The sequence below is a fragment of the Saimiri boliviensis genome, chromosome 4 (genome assembly GCF_048565385.1).
Source record: "Saimiri boliviensis isolate mSaiBol1 chromosome 4, mSaiBol1.pri, whole genome shotgun sequence".
NCBI lineage: Eukaryota > Metazoa > Chordata > Mammalia > Primates > Cebidae > Saimiri > Saimiri boliviensis.
The window spans coordinates 50,352,739-50,369,585 of NC_133452.1; the positions used below are offsets into that span (position 1 = coordinate 50,352,739).

Consider the following 16,847-nt stretch of genomic DNA (forward strand, 5'->3'; position numbering starts at 1 on the left):
CATCCCTGCCACTTAATAACGGAAGCAAGTCATTTAACCTTGTAGAGTCCCAGTTTCCTTTGCTAAACAGTAATATTCTACCACCTACATGGTTATTGTGGTGATTAATTGAATTACATAAACAACTCTTACTTGTAGTTTCCTCATTTAAAGAAGGCACCAGTTTATTTTTGAAATATGGATTACCAATAAGTCTGAAGGACTAGAACTTTAACACTGGTTATATGCATTGCTTTATTTGTTTTCAAGTAATTCTAAGGAGAAGGAAACTTAAACCATTTTATATACAAATAGGATACTACATGAAAGTAATTTTTAATTAAATGAAAATTTAATCAATGTCTCTTTAGACTCATCAAGTAAAATAAATTCTTGTGTTATCAAATTTTTACCCTTTGCTGTTAAGCTTTAAACTTTCCATTGCATTTAACCAGTGGGTTCACTGGTGATTGGATCAGCAGCTCTAAATGTCATGATGTTCTTTATAAACCTTATATGTTGTCCATAGTAAAGTAGTTGTCATAATGAACAAGTTTTGGCATATGAAAGATTTCTATGATAGTCTTTTGACAATCATTCTAAAATGAATATTGTGGTAAAAGTCTTCTGATGGGATAAAGAGAATAATTTTTACTAATTTCCTCTGCAAGTGGATATTCAAGAGTATGATTTTTTAAATGATGATTCTATAAGAACTAATAGTTGATTTCTTTCCATTTTGCAGAAGCAGTGTTATACTGTACCTGTCCCAAACAGATTAAGATATTTTACCTTTGGGGGAAAAAATCACTAGACAAGATTTTTCTAGTTTTTCTTACTAAGTTTTATAATGTGTCATTGATGTCTGTGGCTATCTTTTATTATTAGAAATATTTTTATTACCTTTTTCTTGAAGACTTATGACCTGTAAAAACTTTCTTTAAATGCTACATATTTGGTAGTTGTGTAGCAATTAAATTGCTTTAAGAAAGTTGGCTGTTAACACTAGCAATTTGTTACACTTTTAAATCTTGGGATACCTTACATTGTTTCATTACTACTTGTGTTACAATTCTATCTTCCAAGTGAACATTTGGTGAATTTATTTTTGTTGAGTAGAATGTCTAAAATTGAAGAGAAAAAAACCAAAAACAGATTTATTTTGGTTAGCTAAATGTCAATTGCTTAATCCAAAAAGATAAAAATGTTTTGCTGGACTAATTCCTGTAGTTTCAAAGCTTTTTCATGTGTATTATCCATTTGATCCCACTAAAACTCTATAAGGTATGGTAGGCAAGTATTACTTTGTTTTATAGATCAGGAAATTGCTGCCAAAGATTGAAGGGATATGCCCAAGATAACATCTGAAAATTCTCTACCTGCATAAATGCTGTTTTAATGATTATCTGACCCATAGTCCCTAATTTACCTTTAGTCTCTCTCTTGTCAAATCTCCGCTGGATAAAATGTTCTCTATTGTTTAAGTGTAACTATTTTTTTCTTCTTTTTATGGAGAAATATTGATGAAACTACAAAAATCTCTATAAAGAAAAAATAAATCAGTGAAATTTTGCAGTAAGATTGAAAAGAGAAAGAAATGCTAAAGTGAAATGAACTTCAGAATACAGTTAAGTCTTCACTTAATGTCCTCAGTAGATTCTTTGAAACTGCTGCTTTAAGCAAAATGACATATAACCAAACCAGTTTTACCCTTGGCTAATTGTTATAAACAAGAGTTAAGTTTCTACTGCATGTTCGTGGTCACAAAAACATCACCAAACTTCCTAATAAAGATCAAAGCACTTCTAATATTAAACACTGAAGTAAATGTGAGCTATACTTACATTTAAGAAAGATTAATAAAAAACGAATAATTATTTACCCAATTATTCCAGTTTAGGATTGCTGGTCATCAGAGCCCACCTTGGCAGCTCAGGGTGCCAGGTGTGAACCAGCCCTGTCCAGGACGCCACCCCAGCACAGGGTACATTCACACATACATATTCATTCAGACTAGGACCATGTTGACGTGCCAATTCACGTAACATGCACAGCTTTGAGATGTGGGCAGGGGGCGGGGAATGGAGTACTCAAAACCCATGCAGACATGGGACAACATGCTAACTCCATACAGACAGTGGCCGCAGCTGGGAATCAAGTATTTTTTTTTTCTTATCAATGTTATAAGGAAAGGTTATTGAATGAAAAGATATTATTTGAGGATCTTCTGTGGTTTAATATTCAGTAGCAATAACTAGCTAAGATGTTGAACAGGTGAGCAAAATACAATATTTTATCTGATGTGAAAAACAAAAATATTTATAGTTTAAAACAGTAAATTTTACATACTGTATACGACTATAACTTTCTCTGCTGAACCTTATTAGGAAGAAATAAGTTATTGTATAGATTTTCCAGGTCTTTTAAACATAATCTTAGGTGAGAGGAGAAGGCTTTCTAAATAGGGTACAGATCCCAGAACACATATGGGGAAAAATTGAAAAATTTTATCAAATAAAAATAGTATAACCCAAAACATGACTAAAAGCAAAAGACAACAAGATCAAGAAAAAAAATTGCAAACCATAGAATGGATAAAAGGCAAGTTTCTTCATGTATAAGAAGATCTTTCTAGGCCGGGCGCGGTGGCTCAAGCCTGTAATCCCAGCACTTTGGGAGGCCGAGGCAGGTGGATCACGAGGTCAAGAGATCGAGACCATCCTGGTCAACATGGTGAAACCCTGTCTCTACTAAAAATGCAAAAAATTAGCTGGGCATGGTGGTGCATGCCTGTAATCCCAGCTACTCAGAAGGCTGAGGCAGGAGAATTGCCTGAACCCAGGAAGCGGAGGTTGCGGTGAGCTGATATCGTGCCATTGCACTCCAGCCTGGGTAACAAGAGCAAAACTCTGTCTCCAAAAAAAAAAAAAAAAAAAAAAAAGATCTTTCTAAAACCATTAGGATGACTACTCGTGGCCAATGTGGCATTGATTGTAAAATTTTTAAAAATTGGATGTCTACCTATTTGTCAATAGAGGATTGGTTTAATGAAATGTGATTATCTACTTATGGAATGTTACTATGAAGCTGTTAAAAATTATCCTAGAAAAATGTCTGTGATGAGCTATTAATTGAAACAGGCATGTAGGTAAGTAATGTATATAGTGTAATCTCATTTATTAAAAACAACAAAGTCTCTTTCTGTGTATCCATATATGTGTGAGCACATGTGTGGATGGATAACATTGGTGAACCAGGATTGGCAGGTTGGAGTTGCAGGAGGAATTGCAATGGGATAGGAATACAGTGTTCACTTTTTCTCGATCATCTTAACATTGTTTCACTCATTACAATGAATATGCATTACTTGTGTAATTTTTTTAAATTATAAAGAATAATAGATGTGAAAGAGGGAGTGACACTCATATGTAAATGAGACATTCATAAACAGGTGTACTTCTCAGAAAAAGAGTTCCATTTGCCATTCAACATTGGATGCTTATCATTAAAGAAATACAAGTTAAAGCAGCATTATGATGTTTTTTTAACCTAAAAGATTGACCAAGTTTTAAAAGTTTGATGAATGCTCTAGTGAGCAGCTAGACGATTCTCATGCCCATTAAGAGGGAATGTGTATTGGGACATACTCTTTGGAAGGCAATTGGGAAATGTTTATTAAATTTTAAATACACACTTTATGACTTGGAATTAGAATTGTAGGATTTTATCCTGGAGACCTATCCATGCATGTGCAACATCGTTTATCATAGCAAAACTTGAAGCAAAAGAAAAATGTTGAAAAAATAACTACTGTATATCCACAGAATACTGTGCAGCTATACTGAGGTAGAACACCAAGATATTTCACATTTTCAGGAAACACGGTATACAACAATGTTTATAGTATACTTCCACTTGTGTTTTATTTGTTGTTTGTTTTTTTTTTTTTTTTTTCCATTTAATTTTGCCTCTTCATTACATGACTGTGCACTAGGAAGTTTTGGAAGAGAGTTCATTAAATTGTTGACGTTGTTTACTCTGAGAAATGACAATGGGATCTGTAGTATGTCGCAGATTCATTTCTATGACATCATCTTTTGTTTCTTTTCAGGTTTTTTTTGCCATATATGTTATTTTTATAATTTTTTAATAATTTCAGAAAAGACATTACAGAAAAAAAAGTTCCTCAAATTGAATAAGTTGATTTTTATAAATAAATAAAAAAGGAAAATTTAAATGGCTTGAATTTGGTTTTTCCCTGTTATTATGGATGATAGTTATTATAGCAAACTCTGAAAAACAGAACGCATGCTTATCTTTATCACACCTGCTCCTGCTTCACTCTTTCCCATCTTAAATGGTGTCAGTACTCACCCAGCTGCTAGGGCCAGCAAACTAGAAGTCATCCTTGATTCCTGTCTTTTCTCATCCCCAAATCCAATTCTTCCTGACAACTCTCACCTCCAAAACATTGCCCTAGTTACTCCATGCCAGTCCATCTGTACTGTCAGCACCCAGACCAGGCCACCAATCATCTGTCTCTTGCCTATGCAATCATTTTCTTGCTTGCATCCAGTCTTGCTTTGATGTAACCTGTTATTCCAGAGTGAACTTTAGAAATGTCAATCAGACTTTATCAACCCCTGTTTAAAAGCCTGGAGTGATTTTCCACTGCTTTTAGAATAAATGGAAATGTTTGATCTGACCCCATCACCCTGTGTAATCTGCCCATTTATCAGCTCTCCAGAGGGCCTGGTGCTGGAGTTCCCTTACTGACTGTGTTTCAGTTACACCAGCCGGCCTTCTGTTTTCACACTTTGCAAGGTCATGTCTAACTTAGGACACTTAAAAGAGCTACTTCCAGGTCTTCACTGGCAGGTTCATTTGATCATTTCTGGTCTCAGCTTGTAATCTCCCCTTCTACATATTCTTCCCAACAAGCCAATCTAAAGAAACTCCTCTCCTGTAATCTCAGAGCTTTGGGAAACTGAGGAAGGCAGATCACAGGTCAGGAGTTCGAGACAAGCCTGGCCGATATGGTGAAACCCCATCTCTACTAAAAATACAAAAGTTAGCCAGGTGTGGTGGGGTGTGCCTGTAGTCCCAGCTATTCAGGAGGCTGAGGCAGAAGAATCACTTGAACCGAGGAGGCAGAGGTTGCAGTGAGCTTATATTGCGCCACTGTACTCCAGCATGGGCAACACAGTGAGACCCCATCTAAAAAAAAAAAAAAAAAAAGAAGCAGCTCCTCATCAGAGTCCACCACATCAACCTGTTTTATTTTCTGTTTGGCACTTCACATATCAAGACAGTTGTGCCATTTTTCACATTGACATTCTACTGTTAACTAAAATACATAATCTTAAGTTCTAAGAATATCTGTTTTCCCCCTTGGGATCCAAGAAAACATTTTCATTTCAAGTAAAGAGAAAAATAGCCCATAAATATTGTTGTTATCCTTAAATTGACATGCAAGGAAAAAGAAGGAACTCATCCCAACCATAAGATATATTTTGTGACAAGAGTAGACCCAATCCATAAATCGTGGAATCTTCCCACTGGCTCATTGCTTTATTTCTCAACAGTTCATTTCACACCAGGTCTATCTGAAAAAGTCTAGTACTAGTCTAGTATAAGTAGTCTGAAGTTCAGCCTCTCTCCTGCTGTTTCAGATTCATTTGTCTCCTAGGGACTCTTCTTATCACATTACTAGTCTCCACCCCGAATGATTCCCTAGAAGTAAGAGTTTTGAGCCTAATTATTACATAAACTTTTCTGTATCCTTTGCCATGTACCTTGTACTATATGTCTAATGCCATGTAAAGCTCAGATTCCATTAGCAGAACATAAGAAAGTTTTTCTTTTCTTTCTTCCTTTTCCTTAAAGATAAAATGAGAATGATTAGTATCGCTAATTTCAAAATGCTATTCTGAGATTTTTATTTTAGCATTTTTTAATGCTTTCTGAAAAAGGCAATTTCCAAAAGTTAGTTTTCTTTTGTCAGCATTTGTTTATCTGAGTATTTCCTTCCAGGTAAAATAAAGACGGTATTTGTTTCAAAATACTATAGTGGGCCAAGTGTGGTGGCTCATGCCTGTAATCTCAGACCTTTGGGAGGCCAATGGAGGCAGATAACTTGACCTCACAAGTTTGAGACCAGCCTGGGTAACACGGCAAACATGGTGAAACCCCGTCTATACCAAAAATACAAAAAATTAGCCGGCCGTGGTGGTGTGCAACTGTGGTCCCAGCTGCTCAGGAGGCTGAGGTGGGAAGAGTGCTTGAGCCCAGGAAGCTGAGGCTGCAGCCAGTTGTGATCATGCCACTGCGCTTCAACTTGGGTGACAGAGTGGGACCCCGTCTCAAAAAAAACAAAAATACAAAATACTGTAGTGATGTTTCCACTTTTTGCATTTTACAAACAATACAAACCTTTTTTTATAAACTGCAGTTATTTCTGTCAACACTTACGTATTTTGACTTTCTTCTAGAAAATATGTAGTTTTACTATCAGCCAGTTATTTTGTTCTTTGAAACTTTTTAATGTTAATATTATTATTAAGAGGCTACCGGAAGTTTAGAGCATAAAAATTAGTCCCATTTTGATTATTCTTATTTTATAAAAGTTTTTAGGAGTTTCATTACACTTTCAATATATTTTTCCATTAATATAATCTTAATCACTGAAAATGTATAAACATGTAAATAAAAGTAAACATTAATTGTAAGTATCTACACATGAAAATATTTTAACTATGAGTGAGAAACCTTGTTTTCTATTTCATAGAAAATATGGATTACTGTAATATGTTAGAAATGGATTTGTTGCTGCCTTATTATAAATGCAGCAATTATAGAATCATGGCATCTATTATGTAACTATCTACTTGAGGGAGCAGTGACGATAGTAAAAGAAACAGAATTGTTCTTCTGCCTTTAAATCTTATTCTCCAATTAGGGAGATAAGCTAAGCATGAGAAGCTAAGTGCAGAAGATGTCTCAAGGCAGCATAGAGCTGATTATACACAGACTGTCCTTTAACACTGAGTATATTTTATGTAAAGGTGTTTCTAAGGACCAAAACAGGGCACACACTGATTTCATTGTAGTAGTTTATGCTCTGTTGAAAAGATTATCTACCTTTATTGCTGAATTTTCCTCATTTTTCTTTATTCTTTATTGTCCTTTTTATTCTTTCGTCTTTTTCTTTAATCTTTATGTTTTTAAAATTTTAGTTGCCAAAGTGTTTCATAACACAGCATAAAACAGCTTCCAAACCATAAGTTGTAGGCAGAAGGCAGGAAAATGAGAATGAAGGAGCTTGGTAGCTTTTTTCTCCAGCATCTGTTCGAGACCGATCTCTGAATCTGTTTGTTTTTATCACAAGCTATGCACACATTTTTATTTGTGCATTACTTCTTTCATAAAAAATCCAAAAATAAGAAGAAGTACCATTTTAAATTAGAAGATGGTTTAATTAACTGTCTAGTTTCTTTTGATCGGTAGATTCATTCAATATGAAGAGAAATCTCTAAACTAACCTCATGCAGCTTAAAAATTACACCCTAATTATTGATCCTGATTACCTAGACATCATCTATTTTCCTAATCTCTCTTCATATTAATTCATCATTTGGGAATTTGAATATCATTTGTAGCATTACATTTTCTCCCAATGAGTTCCTTAATAGCATCCACTTTACTGATCCTGCCTTAAAACAGTTTATTACCCACTCTGAAGTGTAGTGCTAATGAATGTATTAGGCATCAAGGAATGAATCCTTTCCACTTAATCCTAAGTAGTTTAATATCTGGAAAAGACCCACAGTAAGGATCTGCTGAAATGGGTAATAAGATATCAGTGTGCTTTATATACCAGTCAGATGAAGTTCAATTTATTTTATAGAAGTTTAATTAGACCCTCTTGATCTTAGCTAAGGAATGCTGAGAGGAAGAACAGAAAGGGTTTTCCAAAAACAGTTTTTCCTCTACTCAGCTGTTAGAACAAAATTTACTTGAGTTGCAATTAAGACCCCAATACTCCAGCACTTCAAGGTAGGCCGTCTGAATCATCAAAAATAACCTGAGCATATTTCCTGAGGTGTTTGGTATTTGGTTGGCATGGTAGTGGGCATGGAGTAAGCACTCAGTAAATTGTGCTTGACCAACTGGCACAGTCTTATTTGCTGAGTTTGGCAAGTTGCATCCCTGAAGTGCTTACTTTTTAGCCTGTTGAACAGACTCACTTAATATTGTCCATTATGCCTCAGAATTTCTGCCAAAAACTGACATTACTTTTGGCATAATTGGTAGTGAACTGTTCTTTCCAAAAGTAGTTGTATGCTGGTGCCCTGAGACCAATGGTGCCAGGTTTGTAGTTTTCATGGGCCAGGTAAAATTTTCCTAATTATGGAGATACTGGCCCTAGGTTACCAATGTTTTTATTTCATTTAAAAAGTATACCAAAAAAAAAAAAAAAAGGCCCTACTGTTATTTCATTAAAAAAAAAAAAATGTGCTTAACATCACAAAAATAGGAAAGACAGAGATTCAGAATAAAAGACAAACATTTAAATTGAATAAATTTAAGCCTTCATAAGAAGTTACCACCGTGTCCTTATTTTCTTCATTTCGCCTTTTCTTAACCCTTAGAAGTCACTTCAGACCACTGCAAGTTTGTGGTAGTAAATCATGGGATCAGCCAGGAAGAGGATGTTTTTCTTAAATTGGCTATCAGAAGGCATATATGTGTTGACACTAAATATGGGATTCGATTATTTAGCTGTAAGTTTGGGGTGGGAGCCAGTGACACAACCTCTTTGTTTTTGCTTTTATCGAGCACCTCTGTTTCTTGCCACTGCTGTAGACGTTGGGATAACACATGTGCATAATGCAGGGGTCTCTTTTGCTGATGATCTTAGAATCTAGGAGAAGCAAGTAGTACTAGCCACACTGGCTACAGTAAGAGACCATAGGACAGAATTTGGAGAGATACTAAAAGTCTGGAGTCTGTACTGATTTCATATGGCTTGAGCCATAGATGATCCACAGACCCATAGAATGAAAGACAGAGATGGACAAACATAGCCAAATTTCACTTTAGTGTTAGTATCTTAAGTACTGTCTTGAAATGAGGATACATGTTGAACTCTTACCATGATGGAACAGATGTATCTAAAATCAAAGTAAGGGGAAATTTTAAGAGATGTTTGACAAACTAATTTCATGTATTATTATTTCTGAAGATGGAATTTACTAAGTTTCTATTCCAACTTTAAGTTTATTAGAAAAATATCTTGATATAAATGATGGTGTGTATCTTCCCCCTCCCCAGTTTTGAAAAGACTCTATATGATGATTTACAACAGGTGGATGTGCAATATCCCAAGAGTTACAGAGACTACCAGATGAGGTGGGATATCATTGGCCCACACTGTAAAGAGAAATAGCTCTACAAGTAATGGACATTTCAGTCTCTAATACACATTCTCAAGTCCTTCATTATTATCAGTTTAGATAATTAAACTAACATCTTCCTGCTGGAATCTTTGTAGATATTTTTGTCTGAAAATAATGTTAGCTTTAAAAAGAAACTATCCATAAACATGACAGGAATGGAAAAGAAAAAGAAACTCGACACACCGCAGAATTGTTTATAGTGGCAAGAAGATAAAAATAAATTAGCTTCAGTGTCCAGTGCTGCAATATGTTTAAATAAATCAGAATATTTCCTTTGAAAAATAATTTAAATAATATATCCATTTAGTCAGATAGTATACACTCAACATTGATGTACATTGTTTGGCCTGAAAAATGTTTGAAAAATGCCATGTATATTTAAAGCAACATGTAGAACTGATCCTTTTTTTCTAAGTGGTGTATATGCATGCACATCTATATACCAAATTGCTTTTTCATCAGTTCTGCTCACCTTTTTGGTGGTGTTCTCTGAACCTAATGATAGAATATCCCAACTTACCTAATAACTGAGCAGAAACTGCACCCAGCTTATCTGCAATTTGTTGATATAAGTTAGCAAGGAGATCTTACCCAAAAGATAGATGGGAAAGAATTCTGGCATCTTTGAACCTCAGAAGCAGGTTATTTGTGGAATCAGAGAGTACCTGTCACCATCTTTGTCTTCATAACCCCCAGCTTCCCACAGCCCAAGACAGTCAGATGTAAGAACAGCAGTACTGAGTGTCAGGATAAACTAAAATGTTACATCTTCAATTTCAGCTCTAGGTAAAACAACTACCCGTGATGAGATGAAGCAAGATATGACTCATTTTTAAATTATTTTGGCCCTTGGTTAAAAAGTTGTGTGGAGATTTACCCTGCTGCTGTTTGGAAGCAGAAAGCTGAGGTTTACAGATCAATTCAGTAAATAGCTGCCCTCTTAGCCACCTTTCCCCAGAGGGATAGTCATTGGGAAGTAGTCCTCTGCAGTCAGAGTTTCTGCAAGCTGCAATAGAATCTTGGCTAGTTTTAGAATGCCAGTCCCCTGGAATTGTTATTCCAGCTCTTAAGAGTGTAAACTTGAAAGATCGGCACTGTGCAAACCTTTTCAGGAAGGAAGCATTTGTAAGTGAAGCCGAAATTGCTTTATCTAAAAATCAATTCACTTTGGAAATACAGCTAAATGAAACAGTCATTCATGACATTTCTGATTATTCTTTCCTAATCTGTGCCAAAACCCAAAAGGAATAATGTTGGATTATCTGCTCTTTTGAATTAAATATCCCTCTGTGTGCCATTCTATTTGCATACATGACTAAGGCTTTACAATAATTGTATGGAATATGAGGGAGTCTTTTTCTTCCAAAAATTGGTAACTCTGTAACCCCAGGGAGTCGACTATATTCTGGACTATGAACTTGAACAAAGTTTGTTTACTGCTCAGAAATTACTCAGTCCAGAATTCTCAAGAAAAATTATTTTGGTTTATTTCCCATTGTGCATAAAATAGCAAGCAGCGAGGAAGAATAAATTGAAAGTCATAGCTAATCAAGGCTTTATAACTAATACTTTGTTTATATATTCATCTGGCAATTTTTAGAATTTCAGTCCTGTAAATTATCTGGTACATCTGATTATAAGTAGCCAAATATATGTGTTAATGATCCAAATTGTATCAAACAGGCACTGTAACCTATACATTTTTTTTTTTTTTTTTGAGACAGGGTCTCACTCTATCACCCTGGCTGGAGTGCAGGGGCAATCACAGCTCACTGCAACCTCCGCCTCCCAGACTCAAGTGATCCTCCCACCTCTGCTTCCCAAGTAGCTGGAACTACAGGAGCATGCCACCACATCCAGCTGATTTTTGTGTTTTTTCGAAAGACGGGGTCTTACCGTGTTGCCCAGGCTAGTCTGAAACTCCTTGACCCAAGTGGTCTGGCTGCCTCAGCTTCCCAAAGTGCTGGAATTACTGAAATGGTGCACTGCACACAGCAACCTGTACCTTTAGTTACCTTAATTTAAGATTATTTTGAAAGAATACACCGTCAGTCTAGAGCAATTCTCCAACTAGTTGAATCATTACAGGCTCTAATAAAACCCATTGCTGTCAGAGCTCTGAGGTCTGTAAATAATTATGCCTTCTTGTTTTTGAGTAAAGTAGGATGATGTATATTACCACAGTTAATAAACTACTTTCAAATTATAGTCTCCAAAGCAACAAAAGCATTCCACACTTTCAAAAGCTCATAGAGGCTCAATTCCTTTAAAGAGGTGTTTATAACTGTAGTTGCCAAAATCAAATATTTCTGTGAGTTTTCTTTTTAAATATTTATTGCCTTTATAGAATACTGAAAATTTAAATTGAAAATGGAAACATATATTAAGTAATACTCCAATTTAAAATGGAAGATGTAGGAATTGGAAGAAACAGGATTAAATAGAGTGATGTGGAAGTTGGAAGTTCCACTCCAGAATTCTCTGAATCAAACACTTGGCAGCTCCCCAGACCATGTTAATTGCCTTTTTGTGTAAACATTTCCACTGGCCAACTCATCATCTTGGCTTAATATGTAGTCATTGTAACAAGATTGGTAATATTTAAATATTCTTTCCTTTCATCCCTGTCTTATGGAACTAATGGCTTCTGAACACAAACTATTGTTTTACCTTTGAAATATTTTTTTAAATTTTATTAGTGTTTATAAAATGGGCCAGATAAAGAACACCATAGCTGTCTTTAAAATACTGTCATAATGGAACCGAAGTTAGAGACATTTTAAATTCCTCACTGCCATAGATAAAATTTGTTTTGGCCCAGCAGTCCAGAATGCCTCACCTTTAGTAACCAGGGATGCCCAAGCACTGTGACCCCCCTTCCCAGATCAAGGGAGCTGAATTCTCTCTGCTTTGTCACCAACCCCCCATTTTAGTCTCAAATGCTCACTGTCCATGCATCATTTTAAAGATTAAAGCCTTACAAATACATGGACTCCTCAGTAGATATATATAATTTAAAGACAAAAATGACTTTTGGAATCGTTCAGTTCATCTCCCTCAACCTGTGAGTGACCAAAGCTTGCATGCTTGCTATGTAATACAGGAGGCGGCCATTTCTCTGAGACACACACACATTTCAGCTGTGGCAGCCCGTGGTAGGGTGACATGTGCCCATGTCCTCACCCAGGTCAATCCACAGATCTTTGCAGCTTTGCCTAAGAAAAGGCAAATGCCCTTATATAATGTCTAGATATAGTTGTGCCATCTCTAATATCTTGAACCCCTTCCCTGACTTATATTTAAGAGCAAGTACAACCATTAATCTTATAAGTAATCTTACTGAAATACATTAATTCTGCAGACTGAATGAATGGTAACCAAAGCTGTCCTTTCATATGAACATACTTTATGTTCTAAATCCAGTTTTCTTTCTATCAGCATAACATTTCCTCTGCTAGTGCTTTTAACGTTTTTGCTTCCATGGTCGGGGGTGAGGTGGGGTGGTGACAGAAAAGAGTGCCATCTTCCTTCTGATATGAATGTGTACAAAGAATGAGGAAGGATAAATTTAACTCTTTTTAAATTAAATGTTAAGCAAAGTTTCTAAACATATTGAATGTTTTTCTAGTATATTGCTGGTTTTCTCTTGATTCACATTAATGGCAGAGAACAAATACATGGATACAAAGTAATTTGACATTTAGCTTAGTACATACATATTGCTTAACTTTCTCACCTGAGTGAGATACCACATGCTCTAATCCCCGAACTTAACTAGTCCCTAAGGATCTGGAAGGGGGGCTGGGCTTCCTCAGCACTCTGTTCTCTTTCTTTTCCAGGATAAAGTCATGATCTACTCTTACCCCGACATTGCCTTATGTTGCAGCTTTGTTTTTAATATTTATCCAGACCACAGAAATTTGTAGTTTTGCCTAATAGGCTTGTTGACTTTGGTCAGTGACGGAATGATTGGAATAAAACATTGATATGTCATGACAACTAGTTAATGAGCAATTACCATGTGCATTTGCCTTATGTTAGAAACTTTGAAAGTAGCTATTCATCCTATTTGGATGACTGGAAATTCTTTTTTATAAGCCAACTATGAAAATAAAAACAGATTCACATTCCCAGAGCCTAATACATTTAGGGCATTTTGTTAAATACATGAATATGTCATTTTCAGATCGCTGTGTCTTATTTCTCTTTACTTTCTTTTGGATGTACTGTATATCTATGTTTTAGGGGAAAATCTAGGTTTTGCTGTAAGAAGGAGCAGGGAATGAGAGTGAGGCGAACCCTGAACTGCACCTGCTGGTCATCCTCATGGTTGTTCTCCTCCTCAGCATTCCTCAGCAGCCTGGCAGCAGAAGCCAGGACAGGACTGAAAGGGTTTACCCAGAGTTGTGACAGATGTATGGCAAAAAACAAAGAGGGGGTGGACACCAAGAGCAGCATTTTAATGAAGTCTACCTTAGAAAGAGAAGAAAGTGAGAATAAATTCCACAAGCCGTGAAGACCTGGCCCCAACCTATCCTTCTAGCCTTCTCTCCCACACCCTTCCTTCCCTTCATTCTGCAGTCTAGGAGCTGCCTCTGGTTCCTGGCCAGTCCCTCTGCTCCTGTGTTCTCTCCTTGCCCAGATTCTCATCACTCTTTCCTCACCAACTCTTTACTTACCCTTCAGGAATCAACTCAGGAGTCTTCCTTGAAGAAGCCTTCTGTGATCCATCCCCACCATGCTGGATTGTGTGTCCCTGCTTTAGATGCTCAGAGAACGCTTCACACACTTACCTCGGCATTTTTCATATGTCATTGGAACTGTTTATGCTAAGTTCTTTTTCTATCATTACACTATTAGGTCTTTGAGAAAAAAGTGATTATCATAACCATGCTTGTAATCCAATGCCATGTATAGGCCTGGCAAATAGTAGGCATGCACTAAATGTACATCTAAACTAAAACGAAAGTGTGGGATTTTAGGTATCAAAAAGGGAATTTATTAGTCAGGAGAATAACAGACTTTATTATTTTGAATTACCACATCTTTCTTGAGGTGTTAAGTGGCTCTCCAGAAATAAACTGTGCCCTAGAGAACTGCCATGTCTACAGGAGTCACTTCATGTGTATTTGTGTGTATGTGTGTTTATAACTTTTTTTAAAAGGCCTAGTCTTTTTAAAAAGCATTTCTCCAAGAAATGCCTTGGAGCAGTAATTTCTGAAGCTCATGCTTTTGACCCTTTTATATGTTTATAACATAATTTTGTTAAGATTCTTGGTCACAGGTTATATACAGTGGAGAATGAGTTCGCACCTTAGGTAATATGCTTGGAAAAAGATCAAATAGCGTAACGATACACATAAGAAAGAAAGTCTGGTAAATGCAGGGAAGATTTGGAGAGGGATGAACTGAGTGTATAATTAACAAATCTTCGAAATTTATCTTCTGTCCAAGTAAAATTTTGTATATAATGTGAATACCTAAAATTCCGTGGACTCTCAGGCTGAAATTAATTAAAATATTGAAGAGCTTTATGTGGCATTTGGGCATGGTGGGAGTGTTTGGTCAGATTTTGTTTTATATTCTATGTGGAATGGTTATATATCTATATAGCACCTGAACTTTCCAAAAGATTTGCGTATTCATCAACAGCAAGTACTCAGCAGCCTTCTAAATTAAGTCAACATTAATTTTCAATTTAGAGATAGGAGTCAAACCCTAAAACTGGTAGCCAAAGAAAACAATGCTTGGTTTTACAATATCTAGAGTGGACTATTAGCTAATATTCCATTTTTTAAAAACTGTCTTTTTCACGTCTACTATTTAAATAGTGAAAAATTGAATTACTCTAACCCATAACTCTTCACTGTCATCTCTTCTTTAGTGGTATTGGAAGGAACTGGCCCTGGGCTTCTGGAGGCAGCAGTATTCTGGCAGAATTTGGAACCCTGCATTTGGAGTTTATGCACTTGAGCCACTTATCAGGAAACCCCATCTTTGCTGAAAAGGTGAGATTCTTTGATGTGCCTTGGCTTACAAAGCAACACTTAGGAGAAACAATATCCTCTCTGAGAAGGTTTAGGAATTTTTGATTTGGAAAATAACAAGCAAAGTTGTTATAGCTCTTTGTGAAGTTTTGCAACATGCAGCATTTCGTTTAAACCTATAGCCTTTCCAGGACACCATTCTAGCTCAGGGTGTGAGAGCACAGCTTCCACATCTGGTTCTCGCTACCTTAAGTTAGTTACTTCGCTCATATGAAGTTTGTTTTTTTTTTATCTAAAAATATTTAGTAATAAATGCACTAGACCAGGCACAGCGGCTCACACCTGTAATCCCAGCACTTAGGGAGACCAAGACGGGTGGATCATGAGGTCAGGAGATTGAGACCATTCTGGCCAGCATGGTGAAACCCCATCTCTACTAAAAATACAAAAATTAGCTGGGCATGGTGGTCCGTTCCTGTAATCCGAGCTACTCAGGAGGCTGAAGAAGGAGAATCACTTGAACCAGGGAGTCAGAGGTTGCAGTGAGCCTAGCACACACCACTGCACTCCAGTCCCGTGACAGAGTGAGACTCCGTCTTTAAAAAAAAAAAGTAAATAAATGCACTATATGAGCCAAGTATGTGAAAGATAGACTCAAAGTGTTATGCAAATGTGATGTTGTACCTGAATTGGTTCCTCATTTTTAGAAAGCAAACCCGTCAATATTTGGATAAATCCATGTTCCCCCCATCACTCTACCTTTATTTTCAACCTGCTTTTTGGCTTTCCTTTACAGTAAAACTCCTTGAAAGAGTCATCTCAGTTTAATTTTCTACTCTCTTGACCCTTCTCCATTAGGACTTTTCTCCCAGCCACACCCGTCTCAGTGACCAGTGAGCACCACAGTGCTAAAGCCACTTATCCATTCTCCCCCATCATCTTCCTTACACTCTTGGCATTCAACACAAAATTTGGTCAGTTCTTTGTTCCTGAGATATACTTTGTACTTGGCATGTAATACTCTCCCGGTTTGTCTCCTTTTTCGCGGGATGCTCCTTCTGTCTTTTTTGTGTGTGTCCTCCTCAACACCCCAACCTCTAATTATTGGACAGCCCTAGCACTCAATCCTGTGCCTCTTTATTTTTTATATTCACTCCCTATATTGTCACATCCAGTCTCTGGGCTTTGCGTACGTCTCTGTACTCTAGACTCCAAGTTTATTGTTTTGGTCCCAACCTGTCCCCTGAACTCCAGACTCTATATCTGTTTATTGAACATCTCTACTAAAGGGTCGATTGACAAGTCCCACTTAAAATGCCCCGGACTCAGTGCCTAGACCTGCTTCTCCTGTAGTCTTTGCTATCTTGGTAAATGGCACCTCATTGTACCCAGTGGTCAGGTCAGAGATCTTGAGGTCCTCCTG

The 16,847-nt window shown here is 36.6% G+C and overlaps 1 protein-coding gene across 2 annotated transcripts in view; it reads left to right on the top strand.

The window, feature by feature from the left end:
• Positions 1-16,847, top strand: part of MAN1A1 (mannosidase alpha class 1A member 1) — a 182,018-nt gene that overhangs the window by 137,195 nt on the left and 27,976 nt on the right. For both annotated transcript variants that reach the window (XM_039467632.2, XM_039467633.2), the window contains exon 7: positions 15,322-15,445. In XM_039467632.2, the coding sequence (XP_039323566.1) occupies positions 15,322-15,445 (124 nt within the window). The remainder of the gene's footprint in view (positions 1-15,321; positions 15,446-16,847) is intronic.